Source organism: Hyposmocoma kahamanoa, unplaced genomic scaffold (assembly GCF_003589595.1).
Source record: "Hyposmocoma kahamanoa isolate Upper Pololo Valley unplaced genomic scaffold, ASM358959v1 224, whole genome shotgun sequence".
NCBI classification, from domain to species: Eukaryota; Metazoa; Arthropoda; class Insecta; order Lepidoptera; family Cosmopterigidae; genus Hyposmocoma; species Hyposmocoma kahamanoa.
In genome coordinates, this window is record NW_020653743.1 from 4,559,182 (window position 1) to 4,575,761 (window position 16,580).

At 35.2% G+C, this 16,580-nt stretch overlaps 1 protein-coding gene across 2 annotated transcripts; it reads left to right on the plus strand.

The window, feature by feature from the left end:
- Nucleotides 1-3,052: 3,052 nt before the first annotated feature.
- On the plus strand, nucleotides 3,053-7,498 carry LOC113228157. Of its 2 annotated transcripts, none has more exons than XM_026461374.1 (3): nucleotides 3,053-3,123; nucleotides 3,599-4,646; nucleotides 5,740-7,498. In XM_026461374.1, the coding sequence occupies exons 1-2, from the start codon at nucleotides 3,108-3,110 to the stop codon at nucleotides 4,639-4,641; spliced, it is 1,059 nt and encodes a 352-aa protein (XP_026317159.1). In that variant the 5' UTR covers nucleotides 3,053-3,107; the 3' UTR covers nucleotides 4,642-4,646; nucleotides 5,740-7,498. The 2 variants fall into 2 exon arrangements, with proteins under 2 accessions (XP_026317159.1, XP_026317158.1); XM_026461373.1 differs by having other exon boundaries at nucleotides 6,458-7,498.
- The last annotated feature ends 9,082 nt before the right edge of the window (nucleotides 7,499-16,580 follow it).

A 16,580-nucleotide genomic window follows, 5' to 3' on the forward strand; every position in this document is an offset into this window, starting at 1 on the left:
TATCTTATCAAAACCCTTCATAGCATTAATTACAACAAGAAAACTTCCTTCGATTTAACTGGACTCGAACCTGCTAGCACTACACCAGGGCTACCAGTATACCGACTGAGCTACAGTACAAGTAAAGGCACCGATTGAGTGAGAAGCTTCATAGATTTTTTGTTTGTAATACTTGACAGGACAAGTCATACACCTGGTGGTAAGCGACACGCCTGTCTATAATAGATATAGTGCCACTCAGAGTTTTATTGATTTGACAAGTCCCATGTGCCTGTAATTTCACCAGCACCCTTATTCATTACCCTTCAAAATTGGAATACAGTAATGCTCAAACTTCTGTTTGGCGGCAGAAATAGGTAAGGTGGGCAGTACTTCCCTAGACGAACTTTTTCACAAGGAGGAGAGAGGAGGACTGAATATTACATTATACCGGATTCGAACCGACGTCTTCTAGCATACCGTGGCAGATGCTATACCAACTAAGCCACGGGACCAACCAGCGGACCTCACGAATTTTTGTATGTGTTTGTTGTCGTGTCTTTGTATTTGGTTTTTTCAACAACTTTTTAGCCGTAGCGCCATCTATGAGAAATCTTAAGTATTTCGTCACCCAGTTAGTACCTTTATAGCTACCAGCCCTGACTAGAGATGTCGCTATTCATTGTATTTAAATTTTTTATTGAATAGATATTTAATAAAAAAATTGAAAGACTAATTTTTTTTAATAAAAGAAAAAATATTTGTCACAAACAAATTCGACGTAACGTAATACGACAAAAAGCAACTGCAAACGCATTGTATCATTTGGATTTCGTCAATTGCAACATTTTTGGACTTGTCACACGATTGCACAAAACCAATAAGTAAATTAAGGGTAAATAACTTGCAATTACCTTTGTTCGCAATCAATTCACTAACAAAATGGAACAGAACTAAAAAAACTGAATGAACAAATTCTCCGAAACGGTTTACACACTGATAGTTATTCACAAAGATTCTTTTTTATTCAGGGACTTTGTCTAAAAGTTCAATTTAGCTGGTTCATTCTATATATTTTGCGTTAAAAGCTTTTAGCTTTATGGAATTAGTATCAAATTTCGTTATTTATGATAGTTAATCAAAACGTTGTTTTGCATAACAGTAAGTGCCGTGTATTGATGAGGAAAATGACTTCAATGTATTTGGGTGTCATGGATATCGACTAAGGGAAACCGGTCAATAATGTCCTAAACATTAAAATAACCAATGTACAGAAATTAATAATTATTATTTGTGTCTAAGTATCAAAATTGCTTAAGCATAGAACATATCGCACTGTTAATACAATAGTGTATTAACTCAAAAAGTTTATTTTTTCAGAATCGATGAAAAACGAATTACTCACTTCCAGCGAAATATTGTTAAAATTTATGTATAGGTTAAACTTTATTTATTACAGACATCTAAACAATTCCCTACTTGCCAAATAAAAGGAAAAAAATAACTTAATATTTTTTAGAAACTTATTTATTAAGACTGTTTTGTCCAGAACTAGTTCGCAAAAAGTTTCTCTCATTGTGAGTTAAATAGATTTATTTTAATTGTTTCTTACAATATTTGAATGACGGTTTTATTGACTGGTAGAGAATCAAATTTTACGTTCCGTAATAGTATAATCTTGAATTTCACATATTTTGAGTTACAACACTATTCTAATAGCAGTGCGATAATATGCCTTTTTCCAATGTTGACACTCGTATCAAAATACCTAATTAGAATTTTTCATTACCTAAATGCCTTAAAAAATATTTTGTGTATTTTGAAGTATTAAAATACGATCAAAGCTTACGAACAAAAGATAGGTCTAAATTAAATTAATAACATTGGCACCCTAAGGGTTCTTACACATAAACACGATACGACGTCGCGTTGTGCTACGAGGGCGTACACGACGTCGCGTCTTAAGGGCTCTTACATATAAACATGGTAGTACATATAAATACGGTCGTGATTATGTGTAAGAGCCCTGATACATTGGGTGAGGTAGCTGATAAAGCGTGGGGTGGCCAAGTTTGTTTGTTAGTTGTGGATGTGATTTAGTGAAAAGAAAGTCTTTCGAACGCGAATGCTGTGAAATTTGAATGTATAGTAAAATGACCAAGTTTCGAAATGGCCAAGTGTCAAAATAACCAAGTTCTAAATTACCAGTATGTAAGTGGCATTTAACATTGAGTTAAGTGCTAAATAGAGTGACAACGAAGTTGCAAGAATTTAATAACAATTTGACTTACCCGATTTCCGCCATCGCTGCCGCTTCTCGCTTATCACAAGTAATTACAAGACCGTTACAAAAATTTACAGTTTCCTTTATCCGATTTTGAGGAGGATTAATTTCGTTTTACGCAGCTGTACTGTGGTATTTGCTTAACAGATTAAATGATAACGGCTACCGCAATTTAATCACATATTTATTTCTCTTTGTTTCCCTTGCTTTTTATGTTTTAACCAAAGATTAGAAACGGCAGAGTATATTTACCTAGGCTTTTAAAGGAAGTTATACACAGAGTGCACAAAGCCTCCTTCGGAAGTAATTGCATCACAACTGTAGTGTATTTAGAAGATTTTTCTTTTGTAGTTGTATGTAATAATACAACTAAAGTATTATACGGTGTCAAAACACGATTCCTAAAACTGTTTACGATAGAAAAAAACACAACCTTACCCATTGACTTACAATTACACTTCGCCGTTACATCCTCGACATTTACATAATTCACTAGGTAGTTCACTCTTCTATGTACTAGGCATCGAACACAATTTTAGATCTATATAAAGAAAAAAAGAATGAAAACGATTAGCATGAGTGGGGCGTGCCCCCCGCGCCTTCACCCGCTCCCGCGCATCCATGACACGTCATTCGCTTTCTTTGTGCTGGCATCGAAACGACTGTTTTTTTTTCGAATAATCAATATATTTAAAAGTGAAAGTTTTTAGTGTAATTATTAAGTTCGTACTACGTAAAATACAAAGTGTAAGTGATAATGAGAAAAAGGAAATGTAAAGATAAGGATCCCGATAAAATACGACGAAAAATTCGGCGTTTAGAAGAACGCCTTTACCGCCGCAATATGGAGGACGATGACAGTAAGTGGATATTGATTATCGGTTTTATCTTTTTTGCACAATGTACGCTTCATGTACGGAGTGCATAAGCTTCATATTGAAGAATATCAACAAATTGTAACTGTTTAATTTAAATTTTGTCTTTGTTTTACAAAGTGCGGAAATTTTCACTTTCGCACACCTGTCAAATAATTTTATTTATTTAATTCGCTGTGAAGGAATGACGCTCACGGCTATGTATATAATAATAATATCACCTTTATAATGCTGTGATGCGATTACAGCTAATATTATACAAGTCACAACTAGTATTTTAAATATGTACCAATGAAAAAGTTGGTTAATTTGATTTATTTTATTCTTTGCATTTACGTGGCGTGACGAGATTACGTCCTTTGCAATTACATATCGGATCTAAGATCCAGTGCCTTGATGCGATCAAGGCCATGTTAGTGGCCACGAAGGGCTAGTATATAGGCAGTGTATGTCTTTACAGGTTACGAATCGGAGTATTCGAGTTCTATGGGTCAGCAGTCAGATTGTGACGGCATTTCGTCACATGAATATTATTCAGACATGGATAGACAAACCGTCCGATCCGTGATAGCTGATGCTAATACGCACAGATATCCAACAGAGACCACGGATCTTCAGGTATCAACTCCACAAAGCTGTGATAAGGACCCTAGTGCCTCAAAGGGCAATGATGATGCACCTAGTGTCACTCACACAAGTAACAATACTTTGGAAAATGCTTCATGTCTATCATCAGACATTCTCGCAATATTAGGAGACTCAAAGGCAAAAGAAGAAAAGTTCGGCCCAAAAATCAGAGATGAAGTCTCTAAACGCTGGGGAAGCATACTCATGGACGGTCTTGGTAAAGAGCAGAGGCAGAATCTATTGGAAAGCGCCCTTATACCAGAAAATTTTCAGCTACTTAAAGCGCCAAAACTAAATCCAGAAATATCAGCTGTGCTAAACGAATCTTCTAGAAATAGGGACAAGCGCCTGGAGAAGGCCCAACATCATCTCGGCATAGGAATAGCAGCAGTAACCAACTTGATGACAACCCTGATCGATGGCAATGCAGAAAAGACGGAAATTATTAAAAGATTGTCTGAAACTGGACAGTTGCTCCTGGATTTACACTATCAAAATACTATTAATAGAAGGAAGCTGATCATGTTTTGTTTAGACAAAAAGTTCATCAACATGGTTCAAAATGTAAAAAGAGACTCTTATTTGTTTGGAGATAACCTAGGAGAAAAAATTAAAGCAACGAAGATTGCCGAAAGATCAGGTTTACAGGTCAAGAGGAAAGAACCTCAACCCTCGACCAGCTACCGAACTAACAAATATACAGCCCGCCAGGGAAACGCCAGAAGCCTGTCCAGGCAACAGAGTGGCAGGAACAGAGCAAACGGGTACCGTCCACCGACGTCGGCGACAACCGGCAGACGGCCACCGCCCACGCCAGTAGACAGATACCAGCCGCCATCGTCGAGGACGGGCCACAAGATTACACAGAAATCGTAACAGAGGTAAATGCACATGCGGGGCGTTTAAGGCATTTTTATAATGTCTGGAAATGTATTACAAATGATCCAGTTGTTTTAGAATACATTACTGGCTATAAGATACCTTTTAAGTGTCCAGTTGTACAATATATAGAACCTACAAATCCATATTATTCTTCACTAGAAATTGAAAATATACATAACGAAATAAATAAATTATTGCAATTGGCGGTCATCAAAAAATGCATAGACATCCCAGATCAGTTCATTTCAAAAATTTTCTTAATTCCTAAAAAAGATGGTACCTTCAGATTCATACTCAATTTAAAAAGATTAAATAAATTTGTTTATACACAACACTTTAAAATGGAGGACATAAGAACTGCCTCCAAGCTTATTTCTAAATCTTGTTTTATGGCAAGTATTGACCTAAAGGACGCATACTTTTTAATTCCTGTTAATCTTTCTTGTAGAAAATACCTTAGGTTCAAATTTCAGGGCTGTACTTACGAATTTCAATGCCTCCCTTTCGGTCTATGTTCGGCGCCGTTCGTTTTTACCAAACTGTTTAAGCCGGTTGCTACTTACTTACGAAATAATGGTCATTTGCTTGTAGTGTACCTGGACGATATATTATGTATCAGCAACACGTATGAACATTGTTCCCGCGAAGTTTCTAAAACGGTTGACCTTTTAAAACGACTGGGCTTTGTAATAAACTTTAATAAGAGTAAGTTAACCCCTAAACAGAATATCAACTTTTTAGGCTTTGAATTAGATTCCCTGGAAATGGCCTTAAAATTACCACCTGAAAAGCAATTAAAAATTAGAGAAATTGTTAAAAAATTGTCGAAAAAGAACAAAATACCTATTAGAGACTTTGCAAAGGTATTGGGATTATTAACGTCAGCTTGTCCCGCTGTGAGTTATGGCTGGATGTACACCAAGCGTCTTGAACAAGCAAAATTTCTCGCTCTTCAGAAATCTAATGAAAATTATGATGAATACATGACTATAAATAAGGATCTAGACCCAGATCTACTATGGTGGAAAAATCTAGCTAATTCTTCTATTAATCCTATTAGACATTTTCAGTATGCTGTAGAAATATTTACAGATGCATCTCTGACCGGTTGGGGAGCAGCATGTAACGGGGAGCGTACTGGTGGATTTTGGAGTTCAGATGAAGCCCAAAATCATATCAATTATCTAGAATTGAGAGCGGCTTTTATTGCCTTAAAATGCTTTGCTAATAACTTTACAAATAAAGAAATATTATTAAGAATAGATAATACGACAGCCATATCATACATAAATAGAATGGGAGGAGTCCAATATCCACACCTTAATGATATCAGTCGCAATATATGGCAATGGTGTGAAGAACGTAAGCTTTTTATTTTTGCTTCATATATAAAATCAAAAGAGAATATCGAGGCCGATCTAGAGTCTCGGTGCACTAATATTGATACAGAGTGGGAATGGTCAGGTTTAGCTTTTGACCGAATAATTTTTGAATTTGGACACCCGGAAATAGACTTGTTTGCTACCCGTCTTAATGCTAAATGTCAAAAATATGTGTCGTGGAAACGTGACCCACACGCTTTTAATATTGACGCATTTACATTGCACTGGGGGCATTATTTTTTCTATGCTTTTCCACCTTTCAGTCTCATCTTGAAATGCCTTCGAAAAATAATAGATAATAAAGCTCAAGGCATTATGGTGGTCCCGTACTGGCCGAGTCAACCCTGGTATCCGTTATATATCTCACTGCAAATAGCAAAACCAGTACACTTCTTGCCACAAAGTCAGCTTCTCTTATCTCCTTGCAGGACACGGCATCCTCTATGGCGGAGCCTTACCCTGGTGTCATCAGTTTTATCAGGCGAGCATTTTCCCAACAGAATCTAACCCCAGAAACTATAGATATAATGATAGCTTCTTTGTCAGAAAGTTCCTTAAAACAATATAATAGCGCATACAAAAAATGGTGGCTATTTTGTAATACAAATAAAATTGCTGATTGTTTTTCAGTGTCTATTCCATTCATACTAAAGTTTTTTACAACATTGTTCGACGCTGGGGCAGGCTATTCTACTTTAAATACCTATCGTTCGGCCTTATCATTAGTTCTAGGAAAAAATGTGGGTTCACACGACTACATAATCAGATTTCTCAAAGGAGTTTTCAAAAAGAAGCCATGTTTTCCAAAATACCAGTGTACTTGGGACACAAACCTTGTTCTAGATTTCATTTCCAATTGGTATCCTAATGAGGACTTACCTTTAGACCAATTAACAAAAAAATTGGTGACTCTGCTCGCATTGTCAACTGCACAACGAGTCCAGACGTTGTCAATAATTAACATATGTAATATTGCTTTCAATGAATCTAATGTAATAATTATAATAGATAATCTAATTAAGACCTCAGCACCTGGAAAACAAATGCCTAGACTAAGTATTCCTTTCTTCCCCAACAGACCGGAAATCTGTCCGGCAAAAACCTTAGTGTCGTATATAAATTCCACAAAATTACTTCGAGACGGCCAGAATTCAGATAAGCTCATTCTCACTACCAAAAGACCCTTCCATAACGCGACTGCATCTACGATTAGTCGCTGGATTAAATTGGTGTTATCCGAAAGTGGTATAAACACCTCTATATTCACAGCACATAGTGCTCGACATGCTTCTACATCAGCGGCTAATCGTAGAGGCGTTTCGGTAGACATAATAAAACAGACTGCAGGCTGGTCTGGCAACTCGTTAATTTTTGGAAAATTCTACAATAGACCTCTTGAACAGAATAATGATAATGTTTTCGCACAAGCTATCTTTGAGGATTGTTAAAGAGTAAAAATTAAAAAATCTCATAATGTTGATTAAAATTAGTCATAAATATTTATTTGGGTTTTTTTTCATAAGCCTATCCGACTCATATTTATACCAAAAAAAAAAAAAAAAAAAAATATTCTAAAAAGCTATTTCTCAAATGAGCGCTAAACATCTACCTAGTGAATTATGTAAATGTCGAGGATGTAACGGCGAAGTGTAATTTAAGGTTAAACAAACTTACCTTAAGTGAAGTTTGACCATAATTACACGAGCCGTTACATCCGAAGACATTTACACACCCACCCATCCCTATATAAGGTTATAAAATGACCCTATTGAAATCCTATTTTTCGAAATAGCTATATCTCTGAAATGAATGACGTGTCATGGATGCGCGGGAGCGGGTGAAGGCGCGGGGGGCACGCCCCACTCATGCTAATCGTTTTCATTCTTTTTTTCTTTATATAGATCTAAAATTGTGTTCGATGCCTAGTACATAGAAGAGTGAACTACCTAGTGAATTATGTAAATGTCTTCGGATGTAACGGCTCGTGTAATTATGGTCAAACTTCACTTAAGGTAAGTTTGTTTAACCTTAAATTATATGGACGTCGATTCCGCGGTAAAAAGTGTCCGAACTTATAGGGCGTTAAAATCGTATAAAGAGCGTCATTCACGCTTTAGTCTTCGTTTGTTCGACTGACAGCGAAGCAAGCAAAATTAGACAGTACAGCGATGACAATTTAAATTCAACGTTTTAGCTTTTTCATATTCCTTTACATGTCACTACGTTTAAATAGGTTGACTTGGGACATTTTTTTCGTGGTTTTTGTATTAGACCCGTCGTCCATTTATTTGTAAGTCAATGACCTTACCTCAAAATTTTACAAGAAAACCGCTGTATTCAATAGGTATTTTACATATACCAATGATTTTTTTAATATCAACTCAACTAACACGAACACGTGTAGTATACGATATACATTTTTCAAAAGACTTTATAAAAAATACGTAAAAAAATTAATGCTGAAATAACGTCAGTGTCCCTACCGCTCGACCTAAGCAAAAAGAACTAAGGTAGCATCGACTCTTACGATATTTATTCTCATTAACAATTACAAGTAATTCACTTACATAAGAACACAAAGAAACCTATTACAATTTTTTTAGAAAGCGTGCAAGGACGATAATTCAACTATAAAATAATCAAGTGTTACTCGCATTCTGATGTAACAAAAAACAACACGATCTCAGGTGCTAACTATAAGCGCACTACAAACGTCAGACTGTCGAATTCGAAACCGAGCCGAAATGACGTCACTCCCGTACGATCACTAGAACTTCTCGACCAGCAAAGGCTACAAACATTATTAAGAACACAGTTACGAATGAAAGTTACCGAACGTCCTATTGTTTACAAAGCAAGAATTAATAAGGAAATCTCTTGTTATTTTAAATAAAGTCTGGATTTTATTCAATTTTATTAATTTATTTTAATGCAAGACTAATGCATTCCTATATTTTAGGCCTTTCAAATTTTAAAAATGCACGTAAAAGCATTTTCATTTTTCTTATAATCTATTTCACTGACTAACTCTGTAAACGCTGTTGGATAACGATATCGTATCCGAGTCGAACGTTTGACTGAATAAGCTCGGAAACCGCCCTTCGATTCGAGAACGAATTTACAATAGTATACCAAATGACATTAAACACTTGCCCATTACGTTATTTAAGACTAAATTATATGAATTGTTAAAGAATAAAATATATTACAGTATTAGGGAATTTCCACAATAAATTTTATGTAAAAGAATTTAAATTAATTATATAGAACTTAATCTAAATGTAACTATGTGACGACCTATTTTTCATTTATTTTGCATGCCTAAATTATCTTCGGGCGAGACATGCTTGTACTTATATGTATATTACTGTGTTATCATGACCACCATGTTTTATGCAAATAAACGATTTGATTGGTTTGATTGAACGATTCGATAAAAATATCGAAGAGTTCTGAATCGACCATATCATTAGTAGCTAAATGTAGTATTGTATATCTAAACGAGTGTATCAGCAAAAACAATCACAGCATAACAAATCCCAAGCTTAATCTTTTTTTTCCATTAATTCTGTAACGAAGGGAAACAATAAGCGATTAATAATAATTATTATCGGATTATCATCCCCCCCACTTCGCCACCTTAACAACACTCCCTCTTTTCGCTCTGTAATTAAAGAATGATAACTTTTTTGTTCATTAGCGGAAAAATAGACTCGTGTTATGAAGCTTGATCAATACTGTTTTTATGTAAACAGCGATTGTTTTTGACATGTCCTTTTCAAAACAAATCATCAGTAATTATTTGTCAGACTTTTGTCGGATTATTCCCAGTTGACACCATTGGCTTTGTTCCCACTGGCGACAAATAGGAAAAAAAATCCCATAATGTTACCAGGTGGTGACAAACGGGATAAAAAAATCCCAGTTGTTGCCAGTGGTGATTTGTACTGGTGACAAATGCAAAAAAAACCATATATTACCAGGACGTGGTGACAAATGGGAAAAAAATGTGTTATTGGTGACAACTGGGAATAAGCCCTTTTGACAGTGTCACCATCTACTTACAGTTCATGCTCAGACCGCTTCCTTCTACTTGCCACGAGCCTGACGTAAATTTTTCACCTTATCATCACGCAACGGTGCTTTCTTACACGCTATACGAATACTCTTATGACACATTTGCATTTATTTATTCTCTTTACTTGTCCAAACCCCACGATGATATTGACCCGGAAAGACAATAATATACACATCTAGACTCTATCCTACCTATCTGATGATCTCTGTACAGAGTGCTAAAAAAACTTACCTCAAAAGTACGTGGAATGATGTTTATTTGCCCAGTTTTATTGAAATTGGTTACCGGAAAGTGCGCGATACCGGGTTCATCCCCTTAGAGGTGGAATATTTTTTTCAAATTTAAATGTGACCAATACTGAGGTACCCTCTTTCCAACAAAAAAATCTTCAAAATCGGTTCACAAATGCCGCAAAAAGAGAAAAACACAAAAATATACGATCGAATTGAGAACGTCCTCCTTTTTTGTGAGTCATTCATCGGTTAAAAAAGAATGTTAAAAAAGAATGATTAGCCATAATCGCCACATTTGACTCGCCGGTTATTGACCGCAGCACAATTGCCATCTAACACACAGGAAGACGTTGCTGTTCATGTACTGACCGTAACTTTTTTACGACACTAACAGTACAAATAGGGTGGTCCTATTTATAACCTTTCAACACCACGTTCAAGTGTCTTTCATTGGCCATATTTAACGAAACTACAACACTACTCTGTTTTAAAATGTATCATTCATTCGTTTGATACATTTTGACGGAGTATAATATGTTAACATTTACGATGAAGCTGCTGATTGTTTTTTCTCAAGACGGTAGAGGTTAAAATAATAAAGCGCGATACTGTCTAGTCTCAAACTAGGGAATTCTTTTTATTATGAGTACCAGAGTAAGGGACCATTTTAAAACGCTACCCAGAACATTCAAAGTAGAACAGATTAAAAGTGAAGAAGTGACCTTTTCTAACGGGAATCGAATCATCTAGAACCTATAGCAAACCGTTTTGCCACTAAGGTCATCAAAGGAAGTCAACCAAGAAATAGTAACATTATATTATGTCACGGCTGACAACGGGTCTCCGTTAACTAATTCAATTATTTACAAACATTCAACATTTTTTTTTGTATCAATATACTTCGGTAAGAAAAGTACGACCATTTTTGTGTGTAAGTAATTAATAGATTCAGGCGTTACTTTGCTGAAGTCCATGTTAATAAAAATGGAAGTAAATTAATGAACCCAGTGAAGGTTAAATCGTGCAAAATAGCTGCGCTTGTGTTGAATATTTTTTCATGCAGTTAATTCTCCCACCCTCCCTCCGCATAAAATTAATAAAATAAATAACTCAAGCGCAACTACAGTCACAAACCACCACCAAAAATATACCCAAATTTTTTGGAAGTGGAATTGTTCGCGGAGTAGCAAATTAATTTACTTCCATTTTTATTTTTGTGTGTGGCACTTTTTAAGTACTGTCCATGAAAGGGTTAAGGGAAAGATATGAAACGTATTAAGAACTTTGATATACTATTAGACCTGTGTCGCTCGATCATTTCTGATAACCCGGTTGGAACCATGCGTAATGTGATCGGGTCAAATGACTCGATCATATGGCGTTTAAAAGTGTAAAATTATATAATTAGCTGTTATTCTTATCTGCTGATGGGTAATTCATATGAAGTAACTGCCTTCGTGGCCGAACGGTTGCTATGCTGGACTGCCACGCAGAGGTCCCAGGTTGGATTCCCGAGCCGGGAGAAATATTTGTATGGCCTCCACTTATTTCTCTCGTGTATTGGGGTGTAATTTGTGGTTTTCTACCTGTATGTATGTCCATGGCATCCGCAGTACAGGGTTTCCCTAGTGCGGAGCCGAGTGTGTCCGTTATTATTATTATTATTATAAAGTTAAATGCATCATAGATAAACCACACTTTGGACACTAAAATTTCTTTCTGGGAAAGTAACTCCTATAAAAAAATACATAACAAAAAACTTATGAACATTAGCTATAGTCATCGAGTATATAACCAGAAATAGAGACGAAATGTTATTTAATTTGTTTGAAAACTATTCTGCCATATCATTACTGTGACAACTGCGCTCCGATTGGCTAGCCCCAGTTCGAAACAATTGATGGGTGTCGTCAACTGTTTCACTTCAAATCGACAAGTTAACTTGAGCTTTGCTATAATGGACGAAAATAGCAAAATTACATATTTAATATTTAATTACTGATGAAATGTGATTCCGTTTATTTTGTAATTAGATGTTTTGCTGTTTTTCCCACTCCACCGAATAGAACAGCACGGCATTGTTAGAGATATTTATTATATTTCTTACAATAAATACAGAATGTTTTTTGGAATATACGGAGACGTATACACAGGTCAGTACTTGGCCTGTCTATGTTTCAGTGCAAACGCGAGTTGATATTTATAAGAGCTGTATCGCTGATGTGTTACCAGGAATATATGGCCCTTATTTCGTCTCTATTTCTGGTTATATACTCGATGGCTATAGTGCACTCATAAATTATCACAATATACCGAAAAACAGATTAAACTTACAAAATTACCATGTAATATACCACACCACAGAGCAATTAGGATCAATGATTGATTCATTCATGATTGAATCATTTTGTCAAAGTCAAAGTCAAAGTCAAAATATGTTTATTTCGGAGGCAAACAAATTACGCATGAAATCGTCAATTAATTACATGTTACTTAAACTAAAAAACTTATGTCTATAAACATATTACTGATAATTAATAATTACAAACCAAAACAAAATAATATAGTCATAAAAATTTTTCTTCGTTAAGAAACATTTGTTGATACTGTTTAATATTATAAAATGGTTTTTGTTCAAAGAAAGTCTTTATTTTATTTTTAAATTCAGGAAATGGCAAATCAATTATTGATAGAGGCAATTTATTATACATTTTAATTTTGTTGTACAGGCCGTTCTTTCTTGTTTTCATTAATCTAGTTGACGGTAGTGCTAGTCTTTCTTTATTTCGTAGATTGCGATCATGGATGTCACTATTTTTTATCAATTTCCCTTCTTCTCTACTCTTGTGAACTTCTAGTAAACTTTTATAAATATATAAAGAAATCACTGTCATTATTTTATTTTTTACAAAATATGGTTTCGCTGACTCACGTTTACGTAGACCATTTATTATTCTAATTGATCTCTTTTGACTGATTAGTACAGATTTTATGTCATTTGCGTTACCCCATACAGTAATTGCATAACTTAAAAGTGAATGGACATATGCAAAGTAGACATTAATTAATGTTTTTTTATCGACTAAGGGTTTTAATTTCATTAATACATAGTTCGCGTTAGATACTTTATTATTAAGTTTGTTTATGTGAGAGGCATGACTCAGAGTGTTATCGACAGTATAGCCCAGAAAGACGGTTTCCTGACAACTTGTTCCACAATCTTTATTTTTCTTTGTACTGTAATTTACAACTTTTGTTTTTTCTTTATTTAAAATAATACCATTGGCACAAAACCAAGACTCCAAACTATTTATGATTTCGTTAATCTTGTGCTGTACTGTTATCAGACTTCTATCGCTCACTCCGACATGAGTATCGTCTGCAAATAAATTAATGAAGCTCCAATCTGGTAAGGCGTGCGGTAAATCATTTACATAAACCAAAAATAGTACCGGGCCAAGAATCGAACCCTGTGGGACGCCTATACTGCTGCAGCCGGGTGAGCAGCTTGTTCCTGCTATGGTTACAATTTGTGATCTATTTGAAAGATATGACTTGATTATATTTAGTTCAGTTCCAGAGAAACCGTAGAATTCCAATTTATTGAGCAGTATGTCGTATCTCAAACAATCGAAAGCCTTCGATAAATCACAGAATACGCTTGCGCTCTTCTGAGACCTGTCCAAGGCCTCCAGTACATAATAAATTACGTTTCTAATAGCCATTTCTGTAGATTTTTCTTTTCTGAAACCAAATTGTGCTAGCGTGAATAAATTATTTGTTTCGAAATAAGATACAATTTGATCTTTTAAAGTCGCTTCTAAAATTTTCGATAAGACGGGTAGAACACAAATAGGCCTATAATTGTTAATCATCAATCTATCACCATTTTTATAAAGAGGAACCACACGCCCTATTTTGAGCATATCTGGAAAAACACCTTCGGTAATACAAGAATTTAGAACTGTACAAATTAAGCTCAATAAATCGTCATTCCCCAAAACTATCTTTTTAATTATATGTGTAGACATGTCATATACATCTTTTGTGTACTTGTCATTTAATTTAATTATAATTCGTCTAATGTCATTTGTGTCCATTGTTGAAAATGAAATTTTTGTGTTTGTTTTAGTAACATTACGCAAATAATTATCACATTTCGTTAAATCAATATTTAAATGACTACTCAGTCTGTGCGCTATGTTTAAGAAAAAGCTATTAAATAATTCAGCAATCTTTTTTGGGTCATTTATAATAGTACCTTCTTCATTCTTTATTTCGTCTATCACTTGTAATGTAGTTCTCTTTTTATTTACTTGTTCATTTATTATTTTCCAACTTTCTCGTATTTTATTTTTGGCTTTATGTATACGGTGTGAGTAATTAACTTTTATAGCGGTTGTTAACACTTTTCTAAGAATCTTTCTATACTTTTTTATTTTTCTTTCTCTATTCTCACATGGCGCAAAATCCTGAAGAATTTCCATTTTCGATAACGTATCTTTAGAAGTATGTATTCCCTTAGTATTTAATTTTTGTTTCTTTTTGCGTACAGTTAATCTTTTAATAGGGAACGCAATATTATAGCAAAATAATATTGCTTCAGACAATATCTTAATTTTTTTATTACAATCAATATTTAAGTAAATATTGTATTTTACAGATTCCAGTTCCTTTTTATTCTTTTTGATTCGATCGATCACGTCTGTATAAAAGTAAATAGTCATAGTCATAATTTTATGCTTCAAAGTTGCAGCACATAAGTTCTTAATAGCTAGTGGCTATTCTCAGTTCGTGAACCTATCAACTTAAACGTTTAAGGCGAAGTTAGTCAATCTTTTATTCAGTTGTTAAACCCAAACAATGGATTCTAAAAATTATTGTACAATTTACATGCAAATAGAGCAATAATCATTTTCCCACATAACGTCGATCGTTTGTTCGTAAAAAAAGACACTTATGTTGATTATAACAACTTATTTTTAGATCTTATCCATTTTCAAATCATTTTTGTAACACAGAATGCAATGTGGAATCTGGCTATTTTATTTAAAAGTGTAATTTTGTACTTACTAATTGTCAAGCGGAACTCTTGCGCATGACAAATGTTCTACACGAGCCGTTGTTGTAATGACTTTAATGTCGACAGTTTGACAATAGCAATTTTTGCGTCTAATTTTTCATACCAAACTGCACATGTCCGTTATTAGCGTAATTATCTTACAAAACGTTACACACGAGCAAAGAATATTTAAACTGAAGTAAATTATTGAGGCTTAAAAAAGACGGGTGTTCAAAGAAAATCAGTCATTGCATGTTGAGGGTACTTTTGTTAAACCAATCTGCAGTGCCGTCTTCACATATTTTTTTACTTTTTTTAAAAATAATATTAAGTGACGGGACGAACAAGTCGTGCGCCTGGTAGTAAGCTACAAGCCTGTCCATACCAGTTGAAGTGCCACTCAGAGCTTTAAACCGCCAAGATCTGAGGGGCACTGCCACTGTGCCCGTCACCCTGAGCCATAATGTGACAAGGTCCATGCGCCTGTAATTTCACCAGCACCCTTACCTGTCATAACTGGAACGTAATAATGCTCACATTCCCGCTTGGTCGTAGAAATACGTCGCCTTACTTTCTCACACTCGTATCTTATAAAGAGTGATTATTCAGGAGTTGAGAAAACTTTAATTTGTTTTAAAATTCCTATCAAGGGTTTTAAATTGGATGCATTAGTTTAAGAATAGGTAAAATCCAGTGTGTGAAAATGAAGAAAATGTGATGTGAAATCAGGCTGGCAGGCTTTGAGATTCGAGTTTGAGTAAGTAAGGCGACAAATAGGTAAGGTTAATAGGAAGGACTACCTCCTTGGACGAACTTTTTCCCAAGGATACCTCCAAAGAGCCTCCGTCACTCGTGGCGCAAGCGAACGCGAAGCGGCGTAAACCGGCCATTGCTTCCCAACATAATTTATAATTGCGCCATTGGCGACAGAATTTCCAAACGTTGTGGAAAATATAACTGAGTATTCCATTTAAATCGCGCCCCTTCTAGAGAGCGCCAGGGTATCGATTGCACCCGAGCACTATGTGGGTTAGCACCAGTGCTGCCAATCTGGTCAAGTAGCTAAGAACAGTGTACCCAACGTCTATCAGCCCGCGTCCGTCATCTCGTCAGTTAACCAACCATACACAGCTAATATACGCCAAAAAACGTCGCAATGGACTTAATTCTTTTAGGTT